The following is a 20,824-nucleotide window of genomic DNA, read 5'->3' as shown; positions in this document are numbered from 1 at the left end:
TGTATGTTATTTGTTGCTTTTCCCTTGCTGCTTTTAATGTTTTTTTCTTTGTATTTAATTTTTCTTTTTTTAAGTTTTTGACTGTGTTGGGTCTTCGTTACTGTGCGCAGGCTTTTCTCTAGTTATGGCGAGCAGGGCCTACTCTTTGTTGCGGTGCAAGGGCTTCTCATTGTGGTGGCTTCTGTTGTTGTGGAGCATGGTCTCTAGGTGCATGGACTTCAGTAGTTGTGGCTTGCAGGCTCTGGAGTGCAGGCTTAGTAGTTGTGGCACATGGGCTTAGCTGCTCCACACCATGTGGGATCTTCCCCGACCAGGGCTCAATCCCGTGTCCCCTGCATTGGCAGGTGGATTCTTAATCACTGTGCCACCAGGGAAGTCGTGTATTTAATTTTTGATAGTTTGATTAATATGTGTCTCGGCATGGTTCTCCTTGTGTTTATCCTGTGTGGGACGCTCTGCGCTTCCTGGACTTGATTGACTATTTCCTTTCCCATGTTAGGGAAGTGTTCAACTATAATCTCATCAAATATTTTCTCAGATCCTTTCTTTTTCTCTTCTTCATCTGGGACCCCTGTCATTCGAATCTTGGTGCCTTTAATGTTGTCCTAGAAGTCTCTGAGACTGTCCTCAATGCTTTTCATTGTTTTTTCTTTATTCTGCTACATGGCAGTTATTTCCACCATTCTATCTTCCAGCTCACTTATCCATTCTTCTGCCTCAGTTATTCTGCTATTGATTCCTTCTAGAGTATTTTTAATTTTTGTTACTGTGTTGTTCATCACTGTTTTTTTTGCTCTTTAGTTCTTCTAGGTCTTTGTTAAATGTTTCTTGTATTTTCTTCATTTTATTTCTGAGATTTTGGATCATCTTTACTATCATTACTCTGAATTCTTTTTCAGATAGACTGCCTATTTCCTCTTCATTTGTTTGGTCTTTTGGGTTTTTACTTTGCTCCTTCATTTGCAGTATATTTCTCTGTCTTCTCATTTTGTTTAACGTACTGTGTTTGGGTTCTCCTTTCCTCAGTCTGCAGTGTCATAGTTCCTCTTACTTCTAGTGTCTGCCCCCAGTGGGTGAGGTTGGTCCAGTGGCTTGTGTAGGCTTCCTAGTGCTGGAGACTGGTGCCTGCATTCTGATGGGTGGAGCTGGATTTTGTCCCTCTGATGGGCAGTGATGCATCTGGTTGTGTGTTTTGGTGTGTCTGTAAGCTTATTATGATTTTAGGCAGGCTGTCTACTAATTGGTGGGGTTGTGTTCCTGTCTTGCTAGTTTTTTGGCATGAGGCATCCAGCACTGGAGCTTGCTGGCTGTTGGGTGGAGCCAGGTCTTAGTGTTGAGATGGAGACCACTGGGAGAACTCTCACCGATTAATATTCCGAGGTGCCGGGAGTTCTCTGGTGGTCCAACATCCTAGACTCAGCTCTCCAACCTCTTAGGCTCAGGCCCACCCCCTGGCTGGAGTAACAAAACTCTGCAAGCCTCAAGGCACAGAGGAAAAGGGAAAAAAAGAAAGAAAAGAAAATGAACAGAGAAATAAAACCCCAATGCAAATGGTAAAAGAAAAACCAAACAGATGAAAACACACAAATAATTCCTAGACTCAGCTCTCCAACCTCTTAGGCTCAGGCCCACCCCCTGGCTGGAGTAACAAAACTCTGCAAGCCTCAAGGCACAGAGGAAAAGGGAAAAAAAGAAAGAAAAGAAAATGAACAGAGAAATAAAACCCCAATGCAAATGGTAAAAGAAAAACCAAACAGATGAAAACACACAAATAAACACACACACACACACACACACAAGAAAGAAAAAGAGAGAAAAAGAAGAGAGTCCAGGGAAGTCGTGTATTTAATTTTTGATAGTTTGATTAATATGTGTCTCGGCATGTTTCTCCTTGTGTTTATCCTGTGTGGGACGCTCTGCGCTTCCTGGACTTGATTGACTATTTCCTTTCCCATGTTAGGGAAGTGTTCAACTATAATCTCATCAAATATTTTCTCAGATCCTTTCTTTTTCTCTTCTTCATCTGGGACCCCTGTCATTCGAATCTTGGTGCCTTTAATGTTGTCCTAGAAGTCTCTGAGACTGTCCTCAATGCTTTTCATTGTTTTTTCTTTATTCTGCTACATGGCAGTTATTTCCACCATTCTATCTTCCAGCTCACTTATCCATTCTTCTGCCTCAGTTATTCTGCTATTGATTCCTTCTAGAGTATTTTTAATTTTTGTTACTGTGTTGTTCATCACTGTTTTTTTTGCTCTTTAGTTCTTCTAGGTCTTTGTTAAATGTTTCTTGTATTTTCTTCATTTTATTTCTGAGATTTTGGATCATCTTTACTATCATTACTCTGAATTCTTTTTCAGATAGACTGCCTATTTCCTCTTCATTTGTTTGGTCTTTTGGGTTTTTACTTTGCTCCTTCATTTGCAGTATATTTCTCTGTCTTCTCATTTTGTTTAACGTACTGTGTTTGGGTTCTCCTTTCCTCAGTCTGCAGTGTCATAGTTCCTCTTACTTCTAGTGTCTGCCCCCAGTGGGTGAGGTTGGTCCAGTGGCTTGTGTAGGCTTCCTAGTGCTGGAGACTGGTGCCTGCATTCTGATGGGTGGAGCTGGATTTTGTCCCTCTGATGGGCAGTGATGCATCTGGTTGTGTGTTTTGGTGTGTCTGTAAGCTTATTATGATTTTAGGCAGGCTGTCTACTAATTGGTGGGGTTGTGTTCCTGTCTTGCTAGTTTTTTGGCATGAGGCATCCAGCACTGGAGCTTGCTGGCTGTTGGGTGGAGCCAGGTCTTAGTGTTGAGATGGAGACCACTGGGAGAACTCTCACCGATTAATATTCCGAGGTGCCGGGAGTTCTCTGGTGGTCCAACATCCTAGACTCAGCTCTCCAACCTCTTAGGCTCAGGCCCACCCCCTGGCTGGAGTAACAAAACTCTGCAAGCCTCAAGGCACAGAGGAAAAGGGAAAAAAAGAAAGAAAAGAAAATGAACAGAGAAATAAAACCCCAATACAAACGGTAAAAGAAAAACCAAACAGACGAAAACACACAAATAAACACACACACACACACACACACACAAGAAAGAAAAAGAGAGAAAAAGAAGAGAGGGCTTCCCTGGTGGCGCAGTGGTTGAGAGTCCGCCTGCCGATGCAGAGGACGCGGGTTCGTGCCCCGGTCCGGGAGGATCCCGCGTGCCGCGGAGGGGCTGGGCCCGTGAGCCATGCCCGCTGAGCCTGCGCGTCCGGAGCCTGTGCTCCGCAACGGGAGAGGCCACAACAGTGAGAGGCCCACGTACCGCAAAAAAAAAAAAAGAAGAGAACAAGCAAACAAATAAATGAACCCCAAAACAAAAACAAACACTAAAACTAAACTAACAAAAACAAATCAAAAGCAGAAGCAAGCTAAAAAAAGGCAAAGAAAGCATAAAACACACAAAACAAGAAAAAGATAAAAACGAAAGAAGAAAGCAAAAGGAAGAAACACAAAACAGCAAAAAAGTAAAGTAAAAATAGAAAATATAGTTAAAAAGAAGAAAAATAAAGCAAAACAAGGGGAAAAAACAAAGGCAAGGGAAAAAACACAATATAATGAGAAAGTAAAGTAGAAATAGAAAAAAATGTTTAATATTAAAAATAAAAGGATAAAAAAGTAAGGAAAAAGTAAATAAAAATTAAAAGAAAAATTGAAAAAAAGAACAACAGAAGAAAACGAAGAAAATAATAATATTTTCCTGGACCTTCAAGTGTCAGTGTCCTGCCCCCACAGTGAGCCACAGCCAATCCCTGCCTGCCCAGGATGTCCCCAGTACTTCTAGGTCAGTCCCTGGGCACTGACCTGTGGGCACTGTGGGGCCAGTTCAGACTCTGATCTGGCATGACTCCCGTGTGTACTTGCCCCCAAACTCCACACTTACCCCTAGAGTCTGCAGCCTTAATTGTGGGAACACTCCTTGTCTATTCATATATTCCACAGATGCAGGGTTTACCAAGGCGACTGTGGGGATTTAATCCGCTGCTCCTCTGGCTGCAAGGGCATATTTCCCTCTCTCTTTGGTCACACTGCCCCTGGAGTTCAGCTTTGGTTTTGGCCCCACATCTGTGTGTGGGCCACCTGCAGGCGTCTGTTCCCCACCCAGGCAAGAGGAAGCGAAGCATCAGCTGATTAGGGCTCACTTGCTCACTCAGGCCTGGGGAAGGGAGGGATACAGCCATCACCATTGGGATGTGTGGGAAGTGCCTGTGGCAGCAGAGGCCAGCAGGAAGTTTGCAACAGCCTGAGGCTCTTGCAAACCTGAGCCTGAGCACAATACCATGCGCTCTCTTGGGGAGGTTGGCCTCAGATCACGGGATCCTCAGCAGTAGTGGGCTGCACAGGCTCCCAGGAATGTGTGGACAGTGCACTTGCTCACAGAACCCTTGGTGGCAGCAGCAGCAGTAGCCATTGTGCCTGCTTCTGGGGTCCGAAATAACAGCTACAGCCCACTCCCGCCCCTGGAGCTTGTGTAGGCAGTTTCCTGCCATCTGAGCACATGGAGCAAGAAGCTTCTATTTCAGGCCTGCCCCTCTCCTTGTGCACCCCACAACAATGGTCCCTTGCGTCTCTGGCAGACCCAGGCTTCTTCCCAGACTCCCTCAGCTGTGGCACACTAGCCCCTTCGGGCTGTCTTCACACAGCCAATGCCAGTCCTCTCCCTGGGGTCTGACCTCTGAAGCCCAAGCCTCTGTGTCCAGCCCCTACACCACCCCAGTGGGCAGACAAGTGTTTCAGGCTGGGGAGTTCTGGTTGGCACTGATCCTCTGTGCGGGATTCTCCGCTTTGCGCTCTTCACCCCTCCCTGTTGCTGTGCTCTCCTCTGTGGCTCCAAAGCTTCCCCACCCAGCCAGTCCCCGTCTCCGCCAGTGAAGGAGCTTCCTAGCACGTGGAAACTTTTCCTCCTTCACAGCTCCCTCCCAGAGGCGCAGGTCCCGTCCCTACTTTTTGTCTCTGTTTTTTTTTCTTTTGCCCTACCCAGGTACGTGGGAAGTTTCTTGCCTTTTGGGAAGTCTGAGGTCTTCTGCCAGCGTTCAGTAGGTGTTCAGTAGGAGTTGTTTCACGTGTAGATGTATTTGTGGGGAGGAAGGTGATCTCTACGTCTTACTCATTGCCATCTTGAAGGTTCCCCCCAAGATTATTGTTTTTAAAATACGCTTTTTGATAATGATGGGCTTCATAAGATTTGGCCATGTGTTATTGCAGAACAGATTATACTAGATTAAAGGATTATGAGTTTCACAAATTTAATAGGATTGGGTTCTTAATAACATGGCTATAGTACCCAAATTATAATAATCAGGCTTATCTCTAAGTCTATCATCGCTTATTTTGAAACAAGTTTTCTGCTGATAATAGCTGTAACCCTTATGTTCATGTAGATAGAGCTATGTATTATCTCTTATTTCTCAATAATTCCTGCAGGAAATATTTATATTTCATCATGCCAATTGAATTATTGATATCACTAAACAACTATTAACAAGATTAGTTGCAAATATCCAAGAAATGAGAAGTAAAAGCAATAATGAATTTTTATTTTAGCTACTCTGAACATAGGAATTTTAAGTGAGAACAGATAAAATAAGTTGTAGTAAAAACTGAGTTCTCACAATAAAGGGTTTGGAAAGTAAATCTTAGGAGTACTTAAGAGATTTTCTTAGAAATAAATGCCCAGATGACAATGAAAATGGTGGAGTGAGGACCTTTGAAAATGTACACTTCCATTAAAGCTGGCAAATATTGTTACAACTTTTCCAGAATTTTAGAAACTAAATGAAGAATTGCCTGTTCAAGAAAAATGGTCTGATCTCTGCATGAAGGGCAAGCTTTGTGGTGTTTAACTTGCCCTATTCTCCTCTTCTACTCTCCAGCTCAACAATAATCTTGAAAAATAACGGCCCTGCCTTCTTGGTATCAAGGGAATAGAATGGACCTGGAGCTCTTTAAGACCTTCACTCCAAAGAATTTTCATTATTTGGCGTCTTTGGTGCTTCCCTAAAAGCCACCAATAGAAAGGATTGGGTTTTTTTTTTGACATGACTTGGAGTATGCCCATCACTAACAGCGTCTTCCTGGGGCGCATTTGTCTAAAACAATTACAGGCAAGAGTTTTAACTTCATAGCTGTCTTGGGTGATGAGTAACAGTTAAGGAAAAGAGTAGACTAACCATAACGTTTAAAAGGAGAGGCCAAAAGAGATGTTCATAGGTGCCTTGAAATCAGCATATTCCTGGAAATCTAGAATGCCACATGCACACCTTGGGCTGTGCACATTCTCAGAAAAGACCTGAGATGGTCCTAATCTCCCACTGCTAGCTGACCTTGGCACTCTGTACAGAAGTGGAGGCTAAAGCAGAGTTGTAAATTGCCTGAGTATTGTTGAAACCTGCCCCAGCACACACACACAGACTCTCAGCAAAGACTTGAAGATTTAGTCCAGGTGTTTAAGGAAATCTCTGTTCAATCATTGGCTGATCAGTAAGCAAACTGACTAGAGACTTCAGTAGCCACACATAACAAAGAATATAGACTTTACAGAATTAGTTCAGAGAAATCACTAAATTATCATTAACTACAGGTAGCAGCAACAGCAACCCTGGGAAGGTGGGAAGAATCTGATTTCCAGAGTTGCAACATTATATTAATTTAAATGTCCAGTTTTCAACAAAATGTTGCAAGACATGAAAAGAAACAAGAAAATATGGCTCATGCATGATTTTATACTTTAAATCAGCTATTTTAAATATGTTAAAAGAGCTAAAGAAAAATATGTCTAAGGAACTAAAGGAAAGTCTGAGAATGATATCTCACCAAATACAGTAAGTCCCCTACATACGAACAAGTTCTGTTCTGAGAGCACGTTCGTAAGTCCAGTTTGGTCTAAGTCCAACAAAGTTAGCCTAGGTACCCAACTAACACTATCGGCTATAAAGTACTGTACTGTAATAGGTTTATAATACTTTTAACACAAATAATACATAAAAAACAAACACAAAAACTACAACATTTTTAATCTTACAGTACTTGAAAAGTTCAGTAGTACAGTACAACAGCTGGCATACAGGGGCTGGCATCAAGTGAACAGGCAAGAAGAGTTACTGACTGGAGGAGGGAGAGGACGTGGGAGATGGTAGAGCTGAAGGATCGTTAGCAATAGGAGACGGAGGGCAAGCTGCAATTTCACTCACGCCTGAAGTTGATGGCACAGAATCTGGTTCCTTGCTGGATTCAATTCTGTCTACCCTCTTGAAAAAGCGATCCAGTGATGTCTGGGTCATAGCTCTTTTTTTCTCATCATAGGTGACACAGTAGCACTGGATTGGATTCTGAATGGCTGCTTTAACATTCGGGTCCTGTGCCTCAAAAACTAACAGTGCCTCCTCAAATAAAGAAAATCCCCTTGCCATATCCTGCGTCATGAATCTCTACGGTTCTTCAGTTACTTCTTCTTCCTCTTGTCTCTCTTCATCCTTTCTCTGGGCCTCCAATTCCATCTTTTTGCCTCATTCCACTCTCTCAATTATTTTCACTATTGTTTCCATTGTTAACGCTTGGCAGTTCTTAGCTGTACCAGCTACATCACTGCTGCTCTTACGCTTGCTTCTGGGCATCCTTTGCTTGAAATAAAGATACTGTACTATTTTACTCTATATAGTACTGTAAGTAAAGTACACAAAAGCACAACCACTTGTAGAGGATGCATGCACGTGACAGTGTACGCCAGATATGTGAACTAACTTACTTGATTGGACATGCAAACACATGTTCGCATCTTTGAAAGTTCACAACTTGAAGTTTCATATGTAGGGGGTTTACTGTAGAGAATATCAATAAAGAGGTAGAAATTATTAAGAAGGAACCAAATAGAAATTCTGGAGCTGAAAACTATAGTAATTAAGTAAAACATTCACTGGAAGGATTAACAGCAGATTTGAGCAGGCAGAAGAAAGAATCAGTAACTTGAAGATAGTTCAATAGAGATAATCCAATCTGAGGAACAGAAATCAAAAAGAGTGAAGAAACTTTAACAGAGTCTCAGAGACCTGTGGTATGGCATCAGGAATGCCAACATACTCACAATGGTAGTCCCAGAAAGTGATGAGAGAGAAAGGGCCAAAAGAATAAGGCTGAAAATGTCCCAAATCTGATGAAAAACATTAATTTACACATCCAAAAAGCTTAATAAACTCCAATGAGGACAACGTCAAAGAGATCCACACATAGGCTTACCATAATCAAATTGTCAGAAGATAAACAGAAGCTTGAAAGCAATAAGAAAGAAGCAACTCATCATATATAAGGGATCTTCAGTCAGATTAACAGCTTTTTTCTTATTAGAAGCCATAGAAGCCAGAGACATTGAGATGACATATTCAAAGTGCTGCAAGAAAAAACTGTCAACTGAGAATTCTATATACAGAAGTATTTTCCTTCAAAAATGAAAGGCAAAGTAAGATAGTCTGAGGTAAATAAGTGAAAGAGTTTGTCATTAGCAGACCTGCCCTTAAAAAAAAAAAAATGGAAGTCCTTCTCATTGGAGTGAAAGCACACTAGACAGTAACTTGATCAAGACGAAGCGATAAAATAGATTTACATAGGTAAATCTGAAGGACAGTATGTGTGTAATTTTGTTTGTATCTGTTATGTTCTATCTGATTTAAATTACAGCTGCATAAAGCACTACTGATAAACATGTTGTTGGGCACACAATGTATAAAATATATTTTGTGACAATAACAGCATAAAAGTGGGGAGGGGAATGGAGCTACATAGGAGCAAAACTTTTGTGTACTATTGGTCATTCTAATTAAGATGTTAATAGTAATCCCCAGGGCAATCACTAAGAAAACATCCCCAAAATATTTGGTAAAAGAAATAAGGGAATTAAACTGATACACTAAAATATGTTTGACATAAAATGAAGCAACTGTGGAAGAATTGAGGAACAAAAATTCATATGACTTATAGAAAATAAATAGCAAATGGCAGATGTAAATCCTACTTTGTCAGTAATTGTATTAAATGTAAATGGATTAAACTCTCCAATTAGAAGGCAGGGATTGGCAGAATACTTTAAAAACACATAAACTATATATTATCTACAGAAGAGTCACATTTGACTCAAGGACACAAATATGGTAAAAGTAAAAGCTGGAAAAAGATATTCCATGAAAACAATAACCAAAAGCGAGCTAGAGTGGTTAAACTAATACCAGAGAAAATAGATTTTAAGACAAAAATTGTTACTAGAGACAAGTACAGTTTATAATTGTAATGATAAAAGGATCATCTCTTCAAGAAGATATGACAATTACAAACATATATACACTTAACAATAGAGAACCAAAATACATAAGCAAAAACCAAAAGAATTGAAGGGATAGACAATTCAACAATAATAGTTTAAAATTTAAATACTCCATTTTGAATAAAGAATGGAATAGCAAGATGGAACATAAGCAAGAAATTAGAAGACTTAATGCTACAAACCAACTAAATCTCTATAGAACATTCAACAACAGCAGGGGACACGTTCTTCTCAAGTGCACATGAAATATTTTTCAAGGTAGACCACATATTAAGCTTAAGTCCCAATAAATTTAAATGGATTGATAATACAAAGTATGTTTTCTGATGAGAGTGGAATGTTATGAGATAAATTACGGAAGGAAATTTGGGAAATTCACAAATATGTTGAAATTAATCAACACACTCCCAAAAGGGATGGCTCAAACAAAATCACAAGGGAAATTAGGATATACTATGAGATAGTGAAAATGAAAACATACAAAAACTTATTGGGTGCAATGAAGGCATTGCTCAGTGGGAAATTTATTAATATTTTAATGCCTATGTTGAAAAATAGAGAAAACTTTCAATACAAAAACCTAGACTTCTATCTTAAGAAACTAGAAAAAGAAGAGCAAACTAAACCCAAAGCAGATATAAGAAAGGAAATAAAATGACTAGAACAGAAATAAAAGAGCTAGAGAATCGAAAAACAAGAGAAAGTCAATAAAACCAAAAGTTGGTTCTTTAAGCAGATCAACAGAATTGGCAAACTTTGGCTAGACTGGCCAGGAAAAAAGGAAGATTCAAATTACTAAAATCAGGAATGAATTAGAAGGATCATTGTTGACCTTACAGATAGAAAGAGGACTATAAAGGAATACTATGAGCAGTGGTATGTCAATGAATTTGATAAGTTATATGAAGTGAACAAATTTCTAGGAGGATACAAGTTACCAAAACTATCTCAAGCAGAAATGAATGCTGTAAATAGATGTATAACATCTTAAGAGACTGAGTTAGAAATTCAAAACTTCTTACAATGAAAAGCCAAGTCTACACTGGTGAATTCTGTCAGTTTAAAGAAGTAACTTTTCAATTAAAAAAAAATTAGAAAAGAGAGAACACTTCCTAACTCATTCTTTGAAGTCAGTATTACCTTGATACCCAAACCAAAGACTTCGTAAGAAAAAAAAACTATAGTTAAGTATTGCTTACAGATATAGATGTAAGTATTCTCAACAAAGTTCTAGCAAATCAAATCCAGCAGTATATAAAAAGGATTATACACCCTGATTAAGTGACATTTATCTCAGGGATGAAAGGTTGGTTCAACGTACAAAAATCAATCTAATGCAACCTATTTATAGAATAAACGTGGATGTAACCCCACATAATTGTCTCAATAAACAAAGTATTTGATAAAATCCAACACCCTTTAGTAATAAAAACACTCAACAAACTGGGAAAAGAAGTGAACTTCCTCAGTCTAATAAGAGTGTATCTGTGGGCTTCCCTGGTGGCGCAGTGGTTCAGAGTCCGCCTGCCGATGCAGGGGACATGGGTTCGTGCCCCGGTCTGGGAAGATCCCGCGTGCCGCGGAGCGGCTGAGCCCGTGAGCCATGGCCGCTGAGCCTGTGCGTCCAGAGCCTGTGCTCCGCAATGGGAGAGGCCATAACAGTGAGAGGCCTGCGTACCACAAAAACAAACAAACAAAAAAAGTGTATCTGTAAAAAATGCACAGCTGGGACTTCCCTGGCGGCCCAGTGGTTAAGACTCTGCGCTTCCAATGCGGGGGGCACAGGTTCCATCCCTGGTTGGGGAATTAAGATCCCACGTGCCATGTGGTGCAGCCAAAAAAAAAATGCACATCTAACTTTTTTTTTTAACATCTTTATTGGTGTATAATTGCTTTACAATAGTGTGTTAATTTCTGCTTTATAACAAAGTGAATCAGCTATACATATACGTATATCCCCATATCTCCTCCTTCTTGCATCTCCCTCCCACCCTCCCTATCCCACCCATCTTGGTCACAAAGTACAGAGCTGATCTCCCTGTGCTATGTGGCTGCTTCCCACTAGCTATCTATTTTACATTTGGTAGTGTATATAAGTCCATGCCACTCTCTCACTTCGTCCCAGCTTACCCTTCCCCCTCCTCGTGTCCCCAAATCCATGCTCTATGTCTGCGTCTTTATTCCTGTCCTGCCCCAAGGTTCTTCAGAACCTTTTTTTTTTAGATTCCATATATATGTGTTAGCATACAGTATTTATTTTTCTCTTTCTGACTTACTTCACTCTGTATGACAATCTCTAGGTCCATCCATCTCACTGCAAATAACTCAATTTCGTTTCTTTTTATGGTTGAGTAATATTCCATTGTATATATGTGCCACATCTTCTTTAAACATTCATCTGTCAATAGACAGGTTGCTTCCATGTCCTGCCTACTGTAAATAGAACAGCTAGCACATTGAATGGTGAAATGCTGTATGCTTTCCCCAAGGATGTCCACTCTCACCTCTTCTGTTCAACACCACTGGAAATTCAAGCCAGGGCAGTTAGGTAAGAAAGAGAAATAAAAAGCATCCATATTGAAAAGGAAAAAAGAAAACTATCTCTATTTGCAGTTGACATGATCTTAGATAGATAGATACCCCTAAACAATCCACAAAACAACAACAGCAAAATACAACTATTAGAGTTCGCAAGTGAGATCAGCTGATTGCAAGATAGAAAATCAATATATAAAAAACGATTGTATTTTATAAACTATCAATAAACAGCCTGAAAATGAAATTAAGAGAGAATTCCACTTACAGTAGCATCAAAATGAGTAAAATACTTAGGAGTAAAATTAATCAAAGAAGTGCAAGACTTGTACTGAAAAGTAAAAAACATTTAATGAAATTAAAGACCTATATAAATAGAAAGACATCCCGTGTTCATGAATTGAATGACCTAAATGTTGTCATGGTGGAAGTACCCCCCAACTGGTCTATAGATTAACTGTAAAACCTCCAAAATTCCAATTTCTTTTCTGCAGAAATTGATATTAGTCCTAAAATTCATATGAAAATGCAGGGGACCCAGAGCAGCCAAAAGAACCTTGGGGAAAAAAAAAAGTTGGAAGACTCAAATTTCCCAATTTCAAAACTTACTACAAAACTTGAGTAATCAAGGCAATTTGGTACTGGTATAAGAATAGACATACAGGTTAATGAAATGGAATTGAGCGTCCAGAAGTAAACAAGGTTTTGAGCAAGGGTACCAAGACCATTCAATCAGAACAAAATAGTGTTTTCAACCAAGGACGCTGGGCACAACTGGTTATCCACATGCAAATGAATCAACCCCCTCCCACCTCACACTGTATACAAAAATTAACTCAAGTAGAGCAGAGACCTAAACGTAAGAGCTAAATCTATAAAACTCTTAGAAAAAAACATAGATGTGTGTCTCTGTAGCCTAGTTTTCTTAGATATGACATCAAAAGCTCAAGCAACCAAAGAAAAAGTGGATAAATTTGACTTCATCAAAATTAACAATTTTGTGTGTCAAAGTACACTGTCAAGAAAGTGGAAAGAAAACCCACAGAATGAGAGAAAATAGTTGCAAATCCTGTATCTGACGAGTGTCCAATATCAAAAATATACATTAAAAAAACTCTTATGACTCAACAATAAAAAAAATTTAAACACAGACAAAGGATTTGAATAGACATTTTTCCAAGGAAAATATACAAATGGGCAATGAGCATATGGAAAGATGCTCAACATCATTAGTCATTAGGGAAATGCAAATCACAACACAATGAGATACCCATTAGGATGGCTATAATAAAAAGAAGGCAAAATAATTATTGGTGGGGATGTGGAGAAGTTGGAACTCTTAGATTGCTGGTGGGATTGTGAAAATGATGCAGCCACATTTTTTTGTTTTTGAACATCTTTATTGGAGTATAATTGCTTTACAATGGTGTGTTGATGCAGCCACTTTGGAAAACAAGTTATCTGTTCCCCAAAATGTTGTATGTATAGTTACCATTTGAGCTGGCAATTCCACCCCTAGGTATGTACCCAAAAGAATTGAAAACATGTTCACACAAAAATTGTTAAATTATTCATATTAGTAATAACAGCCCAAATGTCCATCAACTGGTGAGTGACTAAGCAAAATGTGGTGTAGCCATACAATGGAATATTATTTGGCAGTAAAAAGGAATGAAGTATTTATACATGCTACAGTTGACAAACCTTGAAAACATTGTGCCAATTGAAAAGAAGCCAGACATATATGATTTCATTTATATGAAATGTCCAGAATAGGCAAATCCATAGAGACAGAAAGTAGGTAAGTGGTCTCCAGGGGCTGGGGATAAGGGGAAGTGGAGTGACTCCTAATGGGTATGGGATTTCCTCTTGGGTGATGAGAATGTTCTGGAATTAGGTAGCGGTGATAGTTGTACAACCTTGTAAATATACTAAAAACCGCTGAATAATACACTTTAATATGGTGAATTCTTTGGTATATAACTTGTATTTCAATAAATAAATAAATGCTATCATTATGAATACTATTTATGCCCAGGTGATCATGGCATTGTTATGTGCTGTGTAGATTAACTTGAACGACATCATATAGATACAGATAACATTTAATAGCAAGAAGTATAATTAAATATAAAGTAAATACTTCCTCCTTCAGGGCTACTGTATGGCCATTAAAATTATATTGTCAAGTTTATTGTTGTCTAATATGTATACACTAAAATGCTTATCATTAAACTTAAATTATTTTATCTTCTTCTGGTGTAAATTATTTGAGAAACATCTCGGTTAAACATGTTTTTAAAGAGGAAGTACCATAATAGTGGACATTTAGGAAAGGGAAATTGTTCACATTGACTTTCTATTCATGACTAAGATAACTGCAACTATCTAAAATTTCCTTGGGAAGTTGAGCAGGTTTGTGAGATACAGTGTCACTATTTGAGCTTTTTTTTCCAAAAAGGATGAATCTGTATATATATGGTTGGGTTTTTTTCAGGTCAAGCAAATGAAGTGGCCAAAGAAGCTGCTAACAGATGGACTGGTATGTATTACAGTGGCACTGATAAACTAGTCAAACTCTTGTACACTTACTATGATGTGAAATGCAGGAACTATTGTGCCTGGTTAAGTTCAAGAAAAGGCATTTCTGAAAGTGTATGTATTAATCAAGTTTTTATATCTTAAATCATTTCATTTACTTGAGGAATTTTAAAAATCTTATTATGAGTCATTTTGTAAAGTGTAAGGCATTTTTGTAAAACCAATTATTATTTTAAGTTTTGTGTAACTTTTCCCAGATAAATCACTTGGGCTAATCACTTAACCTTCTTATATATTAATGCAAGATACAACTTTTAAGAGTTTCATGCAATCCTAAAGATTTGTCTTCTTGCTCATAATAATAATTGCAAACATTTGTCAAGGACTGATTATGAGCCGGGCATTATAAAGCATGTCTGTGCTGCATTCTCATTTTATCTCCACAACAATCTTATGAGGTAGATAGGATTATTATCCCTAATTTTAGAGATGAAACTGAGGCCACTAGGAACCCACAGTCACACAGGTGCTAGGCAGTGGAACAGGAATTAGATTTCAGAGTCCAAGCTCTCACCCACCACACGGGGTAGTCTTCTCTGTGTACCTGCTTTCATGTAAATGCCTCATTAATCCATTTGCCAATGGATACACCCTCTGGTCTATACCAGGTATATACTAAGAAATGGGAACTAATGAGGCATTATCTATGTGTCTTAAAATTTAGAAGAACATTAATAAATAATGATTGTTATGAATTATATACAAGTATGATTATTATTGTTAAAACAATAAATAATATTATTGTCTAGAAGTTACACTGATGTTTTTTCAGTATTTAATTATGAAATAATGGTAATTGAACCTTTCCATCCTGGTAAGAGTCTTTAATGCCTTTATATGTGTTACACTTATTCTGTTTCCGTGGAACAGCATGGATAAGATTGCATTGACACAGAGATGCAGAAAGCTTGAAGTAGCTGCCTTAAGTCAAAGGTGATTAGTCACTGGAAGAACAGGGATTAGAGCCAGATTTCCCTGATTCCATGTCCAGACCTCTGTATTTCACAGAAAACTTAAGAATCGTTTTTCCTTGTCTATTTTAGAATTAAGTACACTGATAAAATCAATATAACTGGGCTTTGGTCCCTATAAAATTGCAGTCTTATTTATTACAAAGTTATTTCCTAAATTGTGTAATGCTTTAGTGATAAGAACAGAGGAGGGTAAAAACAGCAAACTAACATTAAATAAAAGAGAATAATGAAATGTGTGTCCAATAAAGTATAAATAAATAATAAATACAGTGATATCATATAGGTTTGATAAATATAAAATTTTGAGTAAGTAAAAAGGCAAGTGGATTTTTAGGTTAAAAATAAGACAAGAGTCACAAAATGATTTCCCCTAATTAACAAAGCAGCTCAGCAAACAGTAGGCACAGGCAGCCTGTGTATATAGTGGGAGGAACTTGGCTTTCAAAGGAATCCAGGTTGTTCTCCTTATTTGCCATGTGATTTATTGAACCTCTCTGACCCTGCTTCTTCATCTGTTCAATGTGGATAATATCTACCTCACATTTTGGAAGGATTAAATAAAACAGTTTGTAAGCCGTTTAGCACACCATTAGACACATTGATAAACAAATACTGCCCTTTTCCCTGTCTCTTAAAAAAATCCTTTCATGTTTTCCAGTTGATCAGAAACTTCAAAAATTGTAATTAAAAAAACGTGAACAACTTTTTTTTCCCTTGTGTTATTAGCTGAGAAAGAACCTGAAACTTTTTAAATCACACGGGAAGGATAATATTTTCAGAACAGTAGAAACAGCTGTTAAGAACTATATTTCCGGGGGCTTCCCTTCCCTGGTGGTGCAGTGGTTGAGAGTCCGCCTGCCAATGCAGGGCACACGGGTTCGTGCCCCGGTCCAGGGGGATCCCACATGCCGCGGAGCGGCTGGGCCCGTGAGCCTGCGTGTCCGGAGCCTGTGCTCCGCAACGGGAGAGGCCACAACAGTGAGAAGCCCGCGTACCGCAAAAACAAACAAACAAAAAACATATTTCCATTTGAGTTTACAGCTTGCTCCTTCCAACATAAAAGTGTTATGAAAAAATCATGGAGTTAAAACGAATTAGACCTCAGAAAATCTTCCTGTTTTCAAAACAAACAAAAAGAAAACATCAATAATACTTATAACTGAAGATCGTTATATAATTATTAGTTAAGATTTGGTTTCTTTATACTGAAAAGGTCCCTAAAATGTATTTTAAATTGAGCATACTTACTGTTCAGTAATTCAGTATTTCAATTTTATAGAATGAGAAGTCACCTCAGGGTATAAATATAACGAGAAATATAGTATCTAAATGTTTTGTGACATTAGGTAACTTTAAAAGTGATTTATCAAATTATATAAAACCTTGCCTAATAACTAAGATAGTGGAGTTTTTATGACTTTGTATGAGAGGCATCTAAATGAGTGAGGGGGGAAAGATGTTGTGAGGTTCTAACATAGACTCGTGCATGTGATATTGCCCATCCTATTCCTGTATATATCTTGGGTTTGCCACCATATAAATTAATATGAATTCTACCAGTCTTAAGGTTGTTTCTTTAAAAATAAAAGTATTTTTTATCCCTTCATAAACATTTCCACATAATAGAAAAATTAGTTGACAGGGATGAACTATCAAGATTGCGGGTGACTTTGTCTTGAAGGCAGACATTGAGTGGCCCAAGGACATATTTAATCAGAGTCTTTTTGAACTGGTCCATTAAGCATTGTATACAGAGGCTTTTTATTTGTTTATTCTTTTGTTTGTTCTTAATCTTTGAAGGTTTATAATAAAATGGTTTCTTGCCCTCACATGAACCAGGAACTCCTTCCTGCAGAGGCTCTAGTCTTACTATGGTGCCTCGTTTTCTTCTCTCCTGTTCCCGGATTGAAATACATTCCTCCAAGGCTCCTACAGCGTTGCATCTGTCCTCTTGTTTTCTGGAAATCTTTCTGTATTCTTGGAGCCTATTGTACAAGCTCTACACATAACACTTGATCTTTTCTCTCTAACATACATATCACTTTGGAATTGTTTAGTGATAAATTGATTTTTCTCTCTCTACTCTTGTGTCACTTTGAAGGCATAGGCTCTTTATATTCTGGAATACCTGTAATACACTTAATAGCTGTCTTACGTAGCAATGGGTCCTCTATAAGTATTTGGTTGTGACTGTCAAGATTGCACAGGTTGTGCAGACACTAATCAAATTAAACAGATTATTCTAGAGTACCTCATGCTATTAGTATTCTCTCTTAGGTTCTTATGAAAAGTAGAGATTTGGTTTAGATCATTACATAAAGATTTATTTTAATATCTGTTGATATCCTATAACTCTTTATTTAACGAAATGAGGACATTTTGTTAACATTATTCTATTTGATATAGTAGTATTCACCTCAGCAGTGAACTTCGTTCCAAACATTTAGTTATCAATATTTGATACTTGGAATTAAACTTCCTAAAACAATATTTTTAAGACTGACTGAACTTCATATATTAATTTCCTAATGGTACCATAACAATATACTTCAGACCAGGTGGTGTAAATAAAGAAATTGATTTTCTCACAGTTCTGGAGGATGGAAGTCCAAACTCAAGGTGTAGGCAGGCTTGGTTTTTCCTGAGGCCTCTCTCTCCTTGGCTTCTTCTCCTTGTGTCCTGACAGAGTCTTTCCAATGCCTGGCCCTGGTGTCTCAGTGTATCCACATTTCCTTTTCTTGTAAGGACACCAGTTAGATTGGATTAGGGCCCATCCCAGTGGGCTCATTTTAACTTAATCACCTCTTTAAAGACCCAATTTCCAAGTACAATCATATTCTGAGGTAGTGGGGTTTAGGACTACAACATATGAATTAGGGGGAGGTGATAATTCGGCCAATAACACTCCAAAAGAACCTACTTTAACCCTTCATTTCATTATCACAACTAACACAGTGCTTAATGTTTTATAGAATACTCTGAACCAGAAAACTGTACACCATTACTTTTCTGTATTTATAACACATATTCATTATAAAGATGGTATATGTACATTAAAGAGAATGTGTAAAATTAAAAAAAGAAAACTCACCATCATTCCCATTCCCTCAGTGCAGCCATTGTGAGCACGTTGGTACTGCCTTGCATCCTTCATTGCCTATGCATTGACACCCTTCTACTTGATTAGACATTTAGATTGCTTTTTTTTTACATCTTTCTTGGAGTATAATTGCTTTACAATGGTGTGTTAGTTTCTGCTTTATAACAAAGTGAATCAGTTATACATATACATATGTTCCCATATCTCTTCCCTCTTGCGTCTCCCTCCCCTGCACCCTCCCTATCCCACCCCTCTAGGTGGTCACAAAGCACTGAGCTGATCTCCCTGTGCTATGCGGCTGCTTCCCACTAGCTATCTGTTTTACATTTGGTAGTGTAAATATGTCCATGCCACTCTCTCACTTTGTCACCGCTTACCCTTACCCCTCCCTGTATCCTCAAGTCCATTCTCTAGTAGGTCTGTGTCTTTACTCCTGTCTTACCCTTAGGTTCTTCATGACATTTTTTTTTCTTAGATTCCATATATATGTGTTAGCATACGGTATTTGTCTTTCTCTTTCTGACTTACTTCACTCTGTATGACACTCTAGGTCCGTCCACCTCACTACAAATAATTTCGTTTCTTTTTATGGCTGAGTAATATTCCATTGTATATCTGTGCCACATCTTCTTTATCCATTCATCTGTTGATGGGCACTTAGGTTGCTTCCATGTCCTGGCTATTGTAAATAGAGCTGCAATGAACATTTTGGTACATGACTCTTTTTGAATTATGGTTTTCTCAGGGTATATGCCCAGTAGTAGGATTGCTGGGTCGTATGGTCTTTCTATTTATAGTTTTTTAAGGAACCTCCATACTGTTCTCCATAGTGGCTGTACCAACTCACATTCCCACCAGCAGTGCAAGAGTGTCCCCTTTTCTCCACACCCTCTCCAGCATTTATAGTTTCTAGATTTTTTGATTGCTTTTATTTTTTTCTTTTGTTACACTGGGATGAAGATTTGCTCATAAATCTTTGTACACAATTTATTTCCTTGGGTTAAATCCCTTTATATAGATGTAACACTTTTCAGTGGTAAACTGCATTTAAATTCCCTAGAAGACATTCAGGATATATCTGTTCCTCTTTTAGTCTTAAGAGAATCCCTTCCTTCCTCCTCACCCCTTCTCCCTGGCCGGATTGTCTGGAAGCCATTCTCTCTGTGGGGGAGGGAAGGGGGTTCCATTTGGGAACAGGAGCAACTCTAATTCCTGAGGTAACAGAATCCTGCCTTTGCTGTGGAAATGTGGAAGAGGCACCATTAACCTCTCCCTGGCTTTGAATTATTCTTTAAGTTGGGTATTCTTTAGTGGCAATTAATTTACTGAATTTTTTTTTTTTTTGCGGTACACGGGCCTCTCACTGCTGTGGCCTCTCCCATTGCAGAGCACAGGCTCCGGACGCGCAGGCTCAGTGACCATGGCTCACGGGCCCAGCTGCTCCGCGGCATGTGGGATCTTCCCGGACCGGGGCACGAACCCGTGTCCCCTGCATCGGCAGGCAGACTCTCAACCACTGCGCCACCAGGGAAGCCCCCTACTGAATTTTTTAATATGAAATCTGTTTATTCAAAATAATCATTAAATCTTTTCTTTCTTCTGAAGTTAATTGCTGCTACTCTTGAAAATACAGAAAACTCCTTATTTTGATACTTCTAAAAGTAATAGAAGTAAAAAAAAATGCTGAATGTAATTATATTTGAAATGTTTTGTGATTATGTTTTCAATTCTCAAAAATATTTCTCAATTTTCTTTATAGATAACATATTTGCAATAAAATCTTGGGCCAAAAGAAAATTTGGGCTCGAAGAAAATAAAATTGATAAAAATTTTGGAATTCCAGAAGACTTTGACTACATAGATTAAAATGTTTGGTGTCAGTGAAGGAGCTATGTGCTTGTGAATATGTAAACTTTTATATTATCCAGCTAAATGTACTGAATTTTCATTTACCTATAACTGTGTTTGTTTTATTAATTTTAAATAAAGTATAAAGTGTAGATGTTTTGCACTCTTTTTGATCAGTCAAAAGCAGAATAATAGCCATGTTCTCTCAGTGCTCATTAGAGTAGGAGAATGCAAGTAAAGTCATCCACCTGTTAGTTTTGCCAATAATTTTTTATAGATTAAAGCCCATGACATGATAACATTTTTTAGTTTCTCTCAAATATTAAATATTAAGAACTAAGGGTAATTTTGAAGGCTGTATTATACCTATACACCCATACATACATGCTTGGAAATAACCTTAAAAACTCTAATGGCTGCTTTACTA

General features: G+C 38.3%; 1 protein-coding gene across 1 annotated transcript in view; it reads left to right on the top strand.

Annotated features, from left to right (window-relative positions):
• Positions 1-20,556, top strand: part of MND1 (meiotic nuclear divisions 1) — an 82,293-nt gene extending 61,737 nt beyond the window's left edge. The window contains exons 7-8 of the mRNA XM_024757483.1: positions 14,372-14,416; positions 20,309-20,556. Coding sequence (XP_024613251.1) covers positions 14,372-14,416; positions 20,309-20,415 — 152 coding nt within the window. The 3' untranslated portion in view covers positions 20,416-20,556. The remainder of the gene's footprint in view (positions 1-14,371; positions 14,417-20,308) is intronic.
• The last annotated feature ends 268 nt before the right edge of the window (positions 20,557-20,824 follow it).

This window comes from Neophocaena asiaeorientalis, unplaced genomic scaffold (assembly GCF_003031525.2).
Source record: "Neophocaena asiaeorientalis asiaeorientalis breed wild unplaced genomic scaffold, Neophocaena_asiaeorientalis_V1.1 scaffold238, whole genome shotgun sequence".
Lineage (NCBI taxonomy): Eukaryota > Metazoa > Chordata > Mammalia > Artiodactyla > Phocoenidae > Neophocaena > Neophocaena asiaeorientalis.
The sequence above is the reverse complement of the archived record's forward strand: the minus strand, read 5'-3'. Positions and strand labels throughout refer to the sequence as shown.